Below are 12,760 nucleotides of genomic sequence, written 5' to 3' on the forward strand. Positions count from 1 at the left end.
TGATGCTGCATGCTGAAAGTGAGTGGCTAAACAAATTTTCTTTACACATTTTTTTTTGTTTATACGTCAGTATATTATGTTAGAAACACAGACTAGACTGAGGTATTTTCTTGGTAGAACAAAATGACATAGTACTGTTAATCCATTTTGGGCTGCCATTAATGACACACACACACACACACACACACACACACACACACATTTTGCTAGATGGGGACTAAAATAAACCTGAGATTTTCTACGTGTGTCTTCTTGAGGAATTTGAAAGTGGAGGTGCACATCAAAATGCATATAACAATAGGTCTCTGCACTATTTGTCTATTGTCAGAGTTTAAGAGACACTCTCAAATGCTATGGGAAGCTTCATGTAATGCAGTCAGGTGGCACAGGGGCCATCCAGTTATTTAAGGAGCTGGCGCACCTATTGAGCCCTTCTCTGGTCTGTGGTGTTATTCAGTAACTCACTGACAGTGACTTTGTTTCTTGGTCCTGCTCACTGTCTATACATCTTTATTTTCACAGGTCCCCTCTCACTCTGGCCCTGAAGAAGAGGTTCCTTAAATATGACATTTATTTTTCCTTGAAGCTCAGCCAGTAGATGTCTCCATTTACTCTCTCACGGCCAAGACCATCCTTGGCAAGCCAGGTTTAATCATTTCCTTAACCGACTACAAGGAAGAGAAATTGATAATTTGCCTGAAAAAATGAGCAGATGCTGAGAAGGACACGTTTCCATCCTACGTTCCCCCCAACCCCCCAATTTCAGTCAGATATGAAAACTACTCTCTTCTCCCTCTTTTCCAGGCTGATTTAACTAAGCAAGCAAGATGCCAACAGCCTCCTCCTCCTCAGTAAGTCCAAGTTTCCTTCGCTCTCAGCCACCAAAAACGCCGCTTCTCCCCTCCTTCTCGCCCACTCCTCGCCACCCCTGCAGGTTTCCGAGTCATCAGGGAACACGAGTGGGTGAAAGCACCCGCGCCACCGCCTCCTCCTCCGCCTCCTCAGTGCGCTTCGGGTTCAGCACTGGACAGCTCCCGCCCCAGCCAACAAATGGCAGTCAGCTGATTGACAGAGGCGCCGACCAAACAGGGCACAAGACGACTTGAAACCGCCCTACAAGGGTTTGGTTGCGGCCAAGCTGTCTCTTTAAACTGGTTTCATCCGAGAGCAGGGAGAGGCAGCGGTGTGGTTTGTGGCGAAACCTAAAGGCTCCACTTAACCAGCTGCCTGACTGTCTGGACTCCAGAGACACGAACATCTAAAGAAAACCTTGGCTCCTTGGGACTCGCCGCTGCACTCGCGGCGTGGGTCTGTGTGCGCGCTTCCATCTCGGGGAGAAGGGGGTCGAGGAGGGGCCAGAGCTGGGAGGCGGGAACGACCTGCCAAGGGTGAGATGATGGAGCAGAGTCTTTGGCGGCCGCGGTGGCAGCATCAGCATCAGCGGCATCAGCAGCATCAGCATCAGCTCGTGAACACACCTCAATGAGAGCGGCGGTGGAAGCGGCTGAGCAGAAAGACGTAAGCGGGCTAACTATAGCTGCCGGGGATGTAACCTGTTTGGCTCAAGGCTGCGAGGTGCGTAATCCCGAGCCGACCCATTGTGGAGCGGGGCGCAGCCAGCATTGCCACAGGTGATTTGGTCTGTGACAGCAGCTGAGCCAGCTGGGCCAATTTCAAAACATTCTTATTTTAAAGTCCATCTGGACTGGGCGCCACCTGGAGAAGGAGGAAGGCACCCTCCCTCTCAAAAAAAGTCTTACTGGTGATAAATTGAGGACCAAAATTTACAGAGTGACTCCTTCAGTTACCTCCTCTCTTCTGTGCTAGACAGATGGGAGTCATGGCTTACTCTCTACTCCTTTGCCTCCTGCTCGCTCATCTGGGATTGGTAACTGTTGGCGCCAGCCTCGACCCTCCGCGACGGCCTGATTTCCCTCCAGAGAGGACCCTTAGGGGGAAGCAGCATGGCCAGCAGCTGGCGCGAGCCTCTGCCCCGGACCCCTCTACTTCCTGGAGCCGCTCCACCGACGGCACCATCTTGGCACAGAAACTAGCCGAGGAGGTGCCCGTGGACGTGGTCTCTTACCTCTACACCGGGGACTTCCACCAGCTGAAGCGAGCCAACTGCTCCGGCCGCTACGAGTTGGCGGGCCTGCCGGGGAAGTCACCGGCCCTGGCCAGTTCTCATCCTTCCTTGCACGGGGCGCTGGACACTCTGACACATGCCACCAACTTCCTCAACATGATGCTGCAGAGCAATAAGTCTCGGGAACAGACCGTGCAGGATGACCTGCAGTGGTACCAGGCTCTGGTGAGAAGTCTTCTTGAGGGTGAGCCCAGCATCTCTCGGGCGGCGATCACCTTCAGCACCGAGTCGCTGTCCACGCCTGCCCCGCAGGTCTTTCTCCAGGCCACCCGCGAGGAGAGTCGCATCCTGCTCCAGGACCTATCCTCCTCCGCTCACCACCTGGCCAACGCTACTCTGGAGACCGAGTGGTTCCACGGGCTTCGGCGAAAGTGGAGGCCCCACTTGCACCGCCGCGGCTCCAATCACGGGCCACGGGGCCTGGGACACAGCTGGCGGCGCAGGGAAGGGCTCGGAGGGGACAGAAGCCACATCAAGTGGTCTCCACCTTATCTGGAGTGCGAGAATGGGAGTTACAAGCCAGGCTGGCTGGTCACTCTCTCTGCTGCCTTTTATGGGCTCCAGCCTAACCTGGTCCCGGAATTCAGGTAGGGAGAGGGGGAAAGGGTACAAACAGAGTCATCCTTTGGTTTTGCAGATGGGTATTCTGGGAAAGCACACTTGTCGGTGGGTTACATCTCCAGCCTTGGAACAAAGCCTCAGGCTAAAGGATGCCCAGGTGAGCTTATGTATGGAGGGGTGACAAGTACCCGTGTCTGTCTCCTTTAGGCACTCATGAAAGCCTTTCCCTGGTGTGCAGGAAAGGTAACACTTGGCTTCAATGCTTCAGTAGCACAAGGGGAAAAGGTTCTTTAATGGTGGTGTCCTGAACTTTGGGGGAGCTTGGGGTGTGCTTGGGGGAACATCAGATGTGTGTGTGTGTGTGTGTGTGTGTGTGTGTGTGTGTGTGTGTGAGAGAGAGAGAGAGAGAGAGAGAGAGAGAGAGAGAGAGAGAGATCAAAGAGTGAGAGTGAGACAGAGAGAGAGAGAGAGAGAGAGAGAGAGAGAGAGAGAGAGAGAGAGAGAGAAGAGAGTGAGAGAGAGAGACAGAAAGAGAGAGAAGACACAGAGAGAGAGACAGAGAAAGACAGAGAAAGAAGACAGACAGAGAGAGACAGAGAGAGAGAGAGAGAGAGAGAGAGAGAGAGAGAGAGAGAGAGAGAGAGAGAGAGAGAAAGCGAGCGAGCCGCAGAGAGTGAGAATTCTTTGAATCTGCCACTTTGGGGGTAACCTCTGCCCACTTCCTGTGAGTGTAGTCTGGAGCGAAAGCTTGCTGTTAGTCAGCTACCAGAGCGTGTAATTAAACCTGTACCATCCCCTGGGCAGTTCTGGCCACTCAGCACTGAGTCACTCAGCAGCAGAGCTGTCTCCAGGATCCAGACTTGGCAGCTTGGTCAGAGCGCTGCTCCTCCTATTGGCTTCCCCCTTCTCCTAGTCATCGGCTTCCCTTCCCTGGTGTCTTCCTCCTCCGGTTCTTCCTTAGGCACTTCTGAAGGTTCTCCACTAGAGTCGAGGAGGGAGGAATTAGTCCTACCCAAACAGAAAGCCAGGAAGAAACTTCAGCAGCGGTGGAGGAAAGCTAGCATTTGCATATCAGCACCAGTGCCCCTCAGCTTCATGGCAAGGGACTTCCAGAAGCAGGCTTTTAGGAATGGATGCAAGGAAGAGGCGAAATTCTAGAGAGGGTTTTGGAGAGAACTGCAAGTTGATGGAGTCTACCCCAGGTCCCATGATGGGAAACTCTGGACTGAAGAGGAGGGGGATTGGAGTTGCTGCTATTATTATTATTATTATTATTAATTATTAATTATTATTATTTTTATTATTATACCTTTGGGGGATTTAGAAGAAGTGAGAAAACTCTCTCTCTCTCTCTCTCTCTCTCTCTCTCTCTCTCTCTCTCTCTCTCATTTACTTTTGCTTTAGCACTTCAGGGACAGGATACTAATATGTGGGAACACACCAGGACAAATGACATGTGGGCAATTGGGGGAAAGTCAGAAGCTTGTTTTGGCGTTGCCTTTTTGCTGTAGAACCGCCTGAGATGAGCTGTTTAACTTCTTTGGGCTGCAGGTACTTATCCATCAAGTGAGATAATTGAAAGAGATTGACTCTAAGGAATTATACAGCCATAAAATTCAGTTGCTTTTAATGCCTGCAACACTTGAAAGAGCATAAATGAAGACCCCCCCTCCCCTTTCTTCTTTGTTTCTACATGATCCCCATGTGTATTTATGGTTCTTTTAAAGATTCTATCTTAAACTACAGCAACTTTCCTACTTTTAAGATAAACTCATTTCCTCCTGATTCTTGCAGGATCCTACTAGTAAGCTCTCAGACTGGCTTTGAATCCTTGCCACATCATTTTCCCAGAAGAGAGCTCAGCAGATGCCACTAATAGCCAACAAAGCATGACCTTTAGATGATCCTTTTCAGAGAGTCTGAGGATCAACATCTCTCCTTTCTTTTCTCTCTATTCTTTCTCTCCCTTTTTCTATGTCTCTCCTCTCCTTCTCCCCCTCTTCCCCCACTGCGTCTCTCTTACCCTTTGCTTGATGTTAAGCTCTGTGTTAACTGCTTGACATTACTATCTTAGAAGTTTTTCCCAGCAGTCTTCTGAGTTCTGTGTTATTGTTTTCTCTATTTTTCAGTAAAGGAATCTGAAACACAGAAGGGTTAAATTTCACGGCTGACTGCTCAATTATTAAATAGAAGAGTCAAGATGCAAGCTCACATTATGCTTTTAACCAGGATGCTAAGCCCTGTTTCACAGAGATGAGTTAGTAAACTGGTCAGCTACTGCATATGAAAGAGAATATTTCTAAGGGTCAGGTGTGGGACTGGGGAGAAAGACCATTTGGTTTTAGAACTCGTTGTCTGTCTGTTTACCTGTATATCTGTCTCTCCTTCTGTCTGTCAGTCCCTCCTTCCCCCTCCCTCCATCTTTCCCTCTCTCTGTTTATCTCTCTCTCTAACTATGTCTGTCTTTTTTTTGTCTCCCCCTCACATACTGGGGATGTAACCTGGGGCACAACACATGTTTGCCTTGGGTTCTATTACTGACCCACACCAACAGCCCCTAGAATACTTTTCTTATGATCAGAAAATATATATTGTCTCAATGTACTCAGCACTCAGTGAAAGGCTAAAGATGCAAAAAAAAAAAAAAAAGTCTAAGCTTGTGAGAGCTACATATTCCTTGACTCTGTTCAGTAGAAGTTTGTTTCTTTAATGCTTCTGTATGTAGTCAGTACTGGTGTTCTCAGCTAAGGTACAAAGCCAGTCTTTGTGTGCTTGGATGCCTACAGAATCTGGTGTGTCTCAGTAGATCCACAAAGAGAGGTTTCTGTGTTCCTGTGAGCACTGCCTACCCCACGGGGGTGGCCTCCATCTTTCAAACCTGTATTGAAGATGTAAAGAGATGCTCATTGTAAGAACTAGAGGAACTATTAAAGGGACCAGGTGGTTCTACCTGTTAGTTCCCAAGTAGACAGAAAATCATACATACAGGCTTTCTTTCATAGTTTAGAAATATGCACTAGTAATATCTATAGCATGTTTCTGCAGCTCCATGCATTGGAGCTGGAATAAAATGGGAGCTTCTTTTGCTAAAAGCATAAACATTTTTCTAGTGGTGGCTAGAACTGTTCACTCCCTAGGACTGGTACAGACATTTAAATGATTGTTGAATTTAAATGTAAGTGAGTTACACACACACACACACACACACACACACACACACACACACACAGTGTGTGTTGTTGTTGTTGTTTTGTACTGAATGTTAAACGCATAGCCTTTCATTCACTTTACTAAGTGACCTACCATCGGGACACATCCCTGTTTAGGAATTCTCCCTTTCTTGAAGAGATGAAAGAGACTCAGGACAAATTTTGTTTTACCTAATTTTTCAGTTGTGGAAAAGTTAACACAAAGAACTAAAGAAATTTCCCAGAAGTGGCACAGCTCTTCTGTGGCAGGTCAGAATCATCAGGACCATTATTTGTTGAACATATACTCTAGGTTGGATGCTATGTCCAGACCACTGCATTTACTTCTTAGAACTGTTTAGTATTCACAGGGTCAGAAAAGTTGAGTAACTGATTCAAGCTGTGAGATGGTCATTAGGGAACTCAAATGATATTTTCATTACCGACCCATAATGCCCGCTCAGTCTCCAAGTGGGCATGCAGTACTCTCAACCATTTCACATTTCTTTTTTTTTTAAAAAAAGATTTATTTATTTATTATTATGTATACAGTGTTCTGTCTGCATGTACACCTGCATGCCAGAAGAGGGCATCAGACTCCATTATAGATGGTTGTGAGGCACCATCTGGTTTCTGGGAATTGAACTCAGGACCTTTGGAAGAGCAGGCGGTGCTCTTAACCACTGAGCCATCTCTCCAGCCCCACATTTCTTATTGTTTGTTTAAAAGATAGTGCTTGCTGGAGTTAATGTATATCTCCGCGAACAAGTGACATGCAGTTATTGCCAGTCATGCAAGAACGCATGCTGTGTAATGAGAAGAATGCTACAGGAGAGTTAGCAGTTTGCTTCAGTTTCCACTTTTGTCTCTAGCTGGGCTTCATAACCTGTCTGGAAACTAGTTTCAGTACAACTAAAATGCAAAACGGGCTTGGTGATCTTCATGTACCTCTGTACACCCATGGTAAGTAGTTCTTAAGTGGCTTTGGAAACTGAGATGTTGATATTGCCACGTCATGGTCTTTTACTCACATAATGCAAGTAGAAAATCCAGTCAATGTGTGCAATGCTAAGAATGCAAGCTAACGGAAAGGAAAATTCCACTTAAAAAAAAAAAAAGAGCATGTGTGACTTGAGTTTCCTGGTCTTGAAGGAACCCTGAAATATATCTAGACTCACTATCAAGTTGTTCCACAGATTCCTCACCCTAAAGTCTCAGTCTACCTCACATGGACTCCCTGAATGTTACAATGTCTGTACATCTTGGGGGTCTATATCTAATCCTTAAAAAAGCTCTTCAATATAATTCAACTTCCAATATAGTTGTCTGTAAACTATCGAGAGGAAGTAGTTCTCGTGGTCCCAGAGAATCTTGCCACTTTCTAGAAAAATGTGTTTGGATGCAGAAGTCAGACAACTGCTCAATAAGTTACAAGAGTGACTGCTCTTGTAATGATCTACTCTCTAGAGTGGGAGCGAGGCCTCCCAGACATGGATTTTACAGCCCCAACTTCCACACCAGCCAAGCACTATTTTTTTTCCCATTAATGTATTTATTCACTTTACAGCCTGCTCACAGCCCCCTCCCTCCTTTCATCCCAGTCCTAACCCTCACAAACCCCCTCCATGGATACCAATGTTATTTTTAACTTCAGAAATGTTCTGTGGGCCAGGCGGTGTCTAGGTTTAAAGGCTCTCTTTTTCAGCCTTCAATGCGATTGAATGTGACACACGCTGCATTTTTGTGATTATATTTTAATGTCACAGCATGCCGAGAGGTATGCGCAGTTGATGTGATTTTGTGCTTAGTGGGTCAGCAACATCAGGCTCAATGTGCTTTCTCTCTTCGATTCTAGTTCGGTGTGTGAATGGGGTATGCAAGTGGAAAGCGGCACATGGGAACTCCGAAACCTCTGGCAGCTTGAGGGTTGTTGTACACAAACGGAAAGCTCACCTGTTACAGGGAGGTAGGCTTTAAAGAGTTTGAAGCCACTCAGTCTTCAGCTGTTCCTTGGTGTGGCAGTGGCACCTGCAACGGTGAGGCTTGCCTTGCTGGTTGGTCTTTTAGCCTTATCTGCCTTTCAGCTTCTAGTAATGATTTTTTTCCATGTGCAATTTCTGCTTTGGCAGGGCAAAGTGTTCATTGAACTAGTTTATTCCTATAGGAAAAACCCTGATCTATAAAAACATTTAGGTGGATGGCTGTTCCATGAAATAGGTTTTTTTTTGAGTTAGAAGATTAATGATTTAGGCTAAAAGTCTTTTACAGCTGTTCTCACTTCACTTCCTAAAATGCCAAATCTAGTGTAGGGATGGCAACAGAACTGCTTTTTTTTTTATATATATATCTTAGACTTTTACAGTGCCTCAAGGCAATCACAGGATGCCTCTTGTTTTATTACAGCAGAGTATATGGAACATACAGATTGGCTGATACACAATTTAAGTTCAATATTAGAAAATGTAGCCTCTGTTTGTTTGGTTCAGGGAGGGGTAATCCCCCCTCTGTGTCTGTCTGTCTGTCTGTCTGTTCTCTGTCTATCTCCTCACCACCACCCTAGCACACACTGTTCTTTTTTTGTTAAATATTTTTATTTTTACATATACATTTATATTATTACACATATGTACAATTAACTACCTATAGCAAGAAGAACAATGACACAATCAGGAATTACATAAATGTTACTTTCTAAGGTTTTGGCTATTTGTATTTTACAGCCTTGAAGAAAACATTTTTCCTATCTTTGTGCTTCTAAAATTTCAAATGTAAACCAATATCTATCATATCTCATCACTGTCAACTTAAAACATCTATCCAGACCTAAAAACATCTTAACCCCAAAACAACTAAGCTTAATTGTAAACCCAAATGATCTGTGCTTTAACCTCATCAGAGACTAGAGAAGGAATACAATTGATTACCTGAGTATACCAGGAGTTCAGGTTAGCAGCTTTCCAAATGATAAGATGACAGACACAGTTTGCTACCTGAATAGTTACCCGAAAATCTGTGTAACATTGGAGCACCATCTTCAGCTTTCTGGACCAATATATTTGAGAGACATATTTGTGAGGCAAGAACTATTGAGGACTTGTTTACCCTGTCTTGGCAGAGTTTGTCCATTGACACTGCCTGCATCCAAGTTTGCCCTTTTTTAGGCAGAATTCTGTCTGTGGTACAAATGAGGACATTTTGCTCAGTGGCTGGTTTGCCTCATTTGAAGCCATCTCCATAAGGAGGTCCTTTGATGCTCATCATCCTCTTTGAGGGAGGCTGAACACACACTGTTCTTAAATGGAACTTCATAATAAACCAATCCAGTTAATTATTACTCATTGTAATGGCTGTTATACTTTGCCACCCTAAAGTAAAGCAAGGAAGTGCATTTTAAATCTTTTCCAATTATTGAGACACAGAATACGCATCACTTAAAATAAACTGTAGCTTCACATGTTTAAACTAGTTTTTCATCATTTATACATCATGTGTAACATATATACTTTGTTATATCACCATGGAAACAGTGACATACAGGTGCACAACACATGGCTCTTATTTGAGAGATGAAAATGTGTGACAGTAAAGAACTATCTACGTATTCCATCATTTCTAAGATATCCCTAAGTCATTCTTACTTTTAATGTTTCTAAAACCAAAGTGCATTTTACAATTAAGGGAATATTGTTTTCAACTATTATTCACTTTCCTTTGCTTGTACAAATTTTAGAAATAATGTCATCTTAATTTTGATGAACTATGACACTAGGAAAGTGAAAAATGTATTCCAAGTTTTCCTGAAAGATAAGGCTCTGTCATCATTCCTAGAAAATTACATGAACTGTAGATCATCCTGCACACTGTCTGTAGACTAGCCTGCTGTGTATCTTCATCATAACTTTGTTTAAAAAGATGAGCCAGGGGTTAGAGAGATGGCTCAGCACTTGAGCATATACTGTTCTTGCAGAGGACTGATTCCCTGCACAACTGCATGGCTCAGCACTTGAGCATATACTGTTCTTGCAGAGAACTGATTCCCTGCACAACTGCACGTAGTTCCAGTTCCAGGAGGCACAGTCTTCTGGCCTCTGTGGACACCACACTCCTGTGAACACATATATGCAATAAAAACAACAGTGATGAGCTACATTAATATAGATAGCCACATCCTCCATCACACATATGAAGTTTATAATGTACTGTGCCAGAAACTACAAAAGCTTTCAAAATGGGTTAGGGAAGTATGATAAAAATCCTTCCCATGCCATCGGGCCAAATATTTCATTCACATTGTGGGAAAATGCCCTAAATACTGAGGAGAACATTTTTTTTCCTCCCAAGAGATGAAGTGGGAAGGGAAAAAAGCATATCTCATATTTCTAAAGTGCTTCTTTTTTTTTTGGGTGGAAATAAACATTTCTTGCACAGCTTCATAATGAACTTTGCTTATTGGGGACTAAACATAATTTCTGTAGAGAAGGATATTTGCCCTTTGTTTTGTTTCTTAGTTGCTTGGCACAGAACGAAGAGTTTAACTCTCCAAATACTTGGTGCCTCAGCCCACTGTGTAGATTAGGGCTCCTTAGTCCTGGCACCATTGAAGTTTTGGGCCAGATAACTTATTGCTCTGTGGCTTGTTTTTACTGATTTAAAAAAAAAAAGTTTATAGCAGCACTTCTGGTCTCTACCCTCTAGATAGTGGGGCAGACATTTTAGGCTTACAGACTTTTTGTAAACCACTGGTATAGAGGGGCAAGGATGACATCCGACATCTTAGGCTATTCTAATGCTATGATTTTTTTTAAAAAGGAGTCTTCTTGTATGTATACACATGCAAACACAGGTGTGCATTATTTGTACATAGTTATATATGTGCATAGAGAGAAGTGTAGGCTTCTTTAGGCTACATTTCTTCTTACTCAATTTGAATGTAAGATTATAGAAGAACAGGAATTGAAACTGGAGAACTTGATGATCATTTAAGTATCAATTTACACTTATATAACCCCAGGGCGGAGACTATCTCAGAGGTTCCTGCAGATTCCGTTGCTAAGCACTGCTATCTACTGTATGTTTTATACCCAGCATTTCCCACTAAATGATGCGTTTTGAAAAGTCGTGTATGCATGTACGAGGGAGAACAGAGGACATAGAGAGGGAAGGAGGAGATCAGGCAAGGAAAATGAAACAACTGAGATGAATGAGCAGATGAAAAATGATCAACACAGACCAGACTGGGATATTGTTTGACTGAAAAATTCAATATTTGCATGAAACAGAGCTACTCTTCCTTAGAAGGCAGTTGAGGGATCATGTTCCTGAAGAGTTCGCTAGTATAAAGATACATTGACCACACTTTCATTTCAGAACTTCCCTTCCAGACATTAGAATAATTATTAGGCTAACATCGCACTTCTCTCATTAAAGGGACATTAATATCTTAAAATAGTTACAAAATGTTCTGGGCTGGGGCTGCGGCTTGTTGGCAGAGCTGTTGTTCAAAGACCTGATTCTGACCTCCAGAACTGTAATGTATATACTGCTATAATTGTTTGTCTCCTAAGGGAACTGCTCAGACAACTTGTATCCTAGAAGGAAGAGGATGCTTCGTTCCTCTGTATCCAGTGCCTCCTACAGATGCTTGCATATTTCAGAGACACAGCATGGAATAGTGCCTAAGAGCGAGGATGAGGATTATAAGCCCAGATTTGAATCCAAGAGTTTTCAGCTCACTTCTGTGTGGCACTGGGCAGGTTATACAATCCTCTCTGTCATTCAGTTTCCTTATGTAAAAGGTGGAGGAGGTAAGATATCTCAATTGTTGCAAAGAATGAACAGTCATCCATCATATCACATTATAGAAATCTATCATCTATCTACTTATGATCCTTTTACTTATCTATCATCTATATTTAGGAATTTCTGTTTGTAATACTGTTGTTCATTTTAAAAATAACATTTTAGATAATATTACATATTCTTACTAGAGCTATAGGGAATATATGACAGCAAACAAAATCATGATCTCTCTGACCTCTTTTATTTAGAATGAGGATACATAATTAGCAAATTAAAACATAAGAATAACTCTTGCTGGAAACAAGTGCCACAAGGAAACAGTCCCCTGATATAGAGTCAGGTACATTATACATTGCACTACTGGCTCACTGCCCCAAACAAAATGAATAGGTGAAGGTGGCTAAAAATGTTTGGAAGGTAGAGATGGATCCATGAAGAAAAGGGTTAGGAAAAAGTCTTGTTAATGACATGAGCTTACCTGAGAAATGAAGGATGGAAGAAGATGAGATAATGCTGCAGAAAGAAGAAACACTAACCCTTACTGTCATTTGCCCAAGAGGTGGGTCTGATTTATCCAGAAGAGTTTTGGTATCTTCTGTCCTAATCTAAGAGAGTCCAATCTAATATAGTCCTGAACAAAGGGCATACTCTTTACATATGAAGAGTACGGCAAATATGGTAAGAAGAAGAAATGAGAACTTCTGTCTTAACCAATCTTCCATATGAGTCCCCTAAGAGAGAATTATTATTCTTATTATTGGCATTACTGACTCAGAACAGCATACAAAGCCACAATAGATCTTATCACTCTCTACCTATATATTTGATTTCAATATATTCATATATTGTGTGTATAGGAGGGTGGGACTCAGGGATTATTGCTTTGAATGCCTTGCTTCTTCCAGAGAATCATTCTCTCTGTCTCTGTCTCTGTCTCTGTCTCTGTCTCTGTCTCTGTCTCTGTCTCTGTCTCTGTCTCTGTCTCTGTCTCTCTCTCTCTCTCTCTCTCCCTCTTACATTGTTTTGAGTCAGAGGAATGAATGGGTCCACAAAGAAAAAAATTAGG

At 43.4% G+C, this 12,760-nt stretch overlaps 1 protein-coding gene across 1 annotated transcript in view; it reads left to right on the top strand.

Moving 5' to 3' along the window:
- The first annotated feature begins 839 nt into the window (after positions 1 to 839).
- The window catches only part of GPR158 (G protein-coupled receptor 158), a 343,663-nt gene continuing 331,742 nt past the window's right edge, over positions 840 to 12,760 (top strand). The window contains exon 1 of the mRNA XM_084782153.1: positions 840 to 2,733. Coding sequence (XP_084638279.1) covers positions 1,832 to 2,733 — 902 coding nt within the window. The 5' untranslated portion in view covers positions 840 to 1,831. The remainder of the gene's footprint in view (positions 2,734 to 12,760) is intronic.

This window comes from Acomys minous, assembly GCF_964271855.1.
Source record: "Acomys minous genome assembly, chromosome: 5".
NCBI classification, from domain to species: domain Eukaryota; kingdom Metazoa; phylum Chordata; class Mammalia; order Rodentia; family Muridae; genus Acomys; species Acomys minous.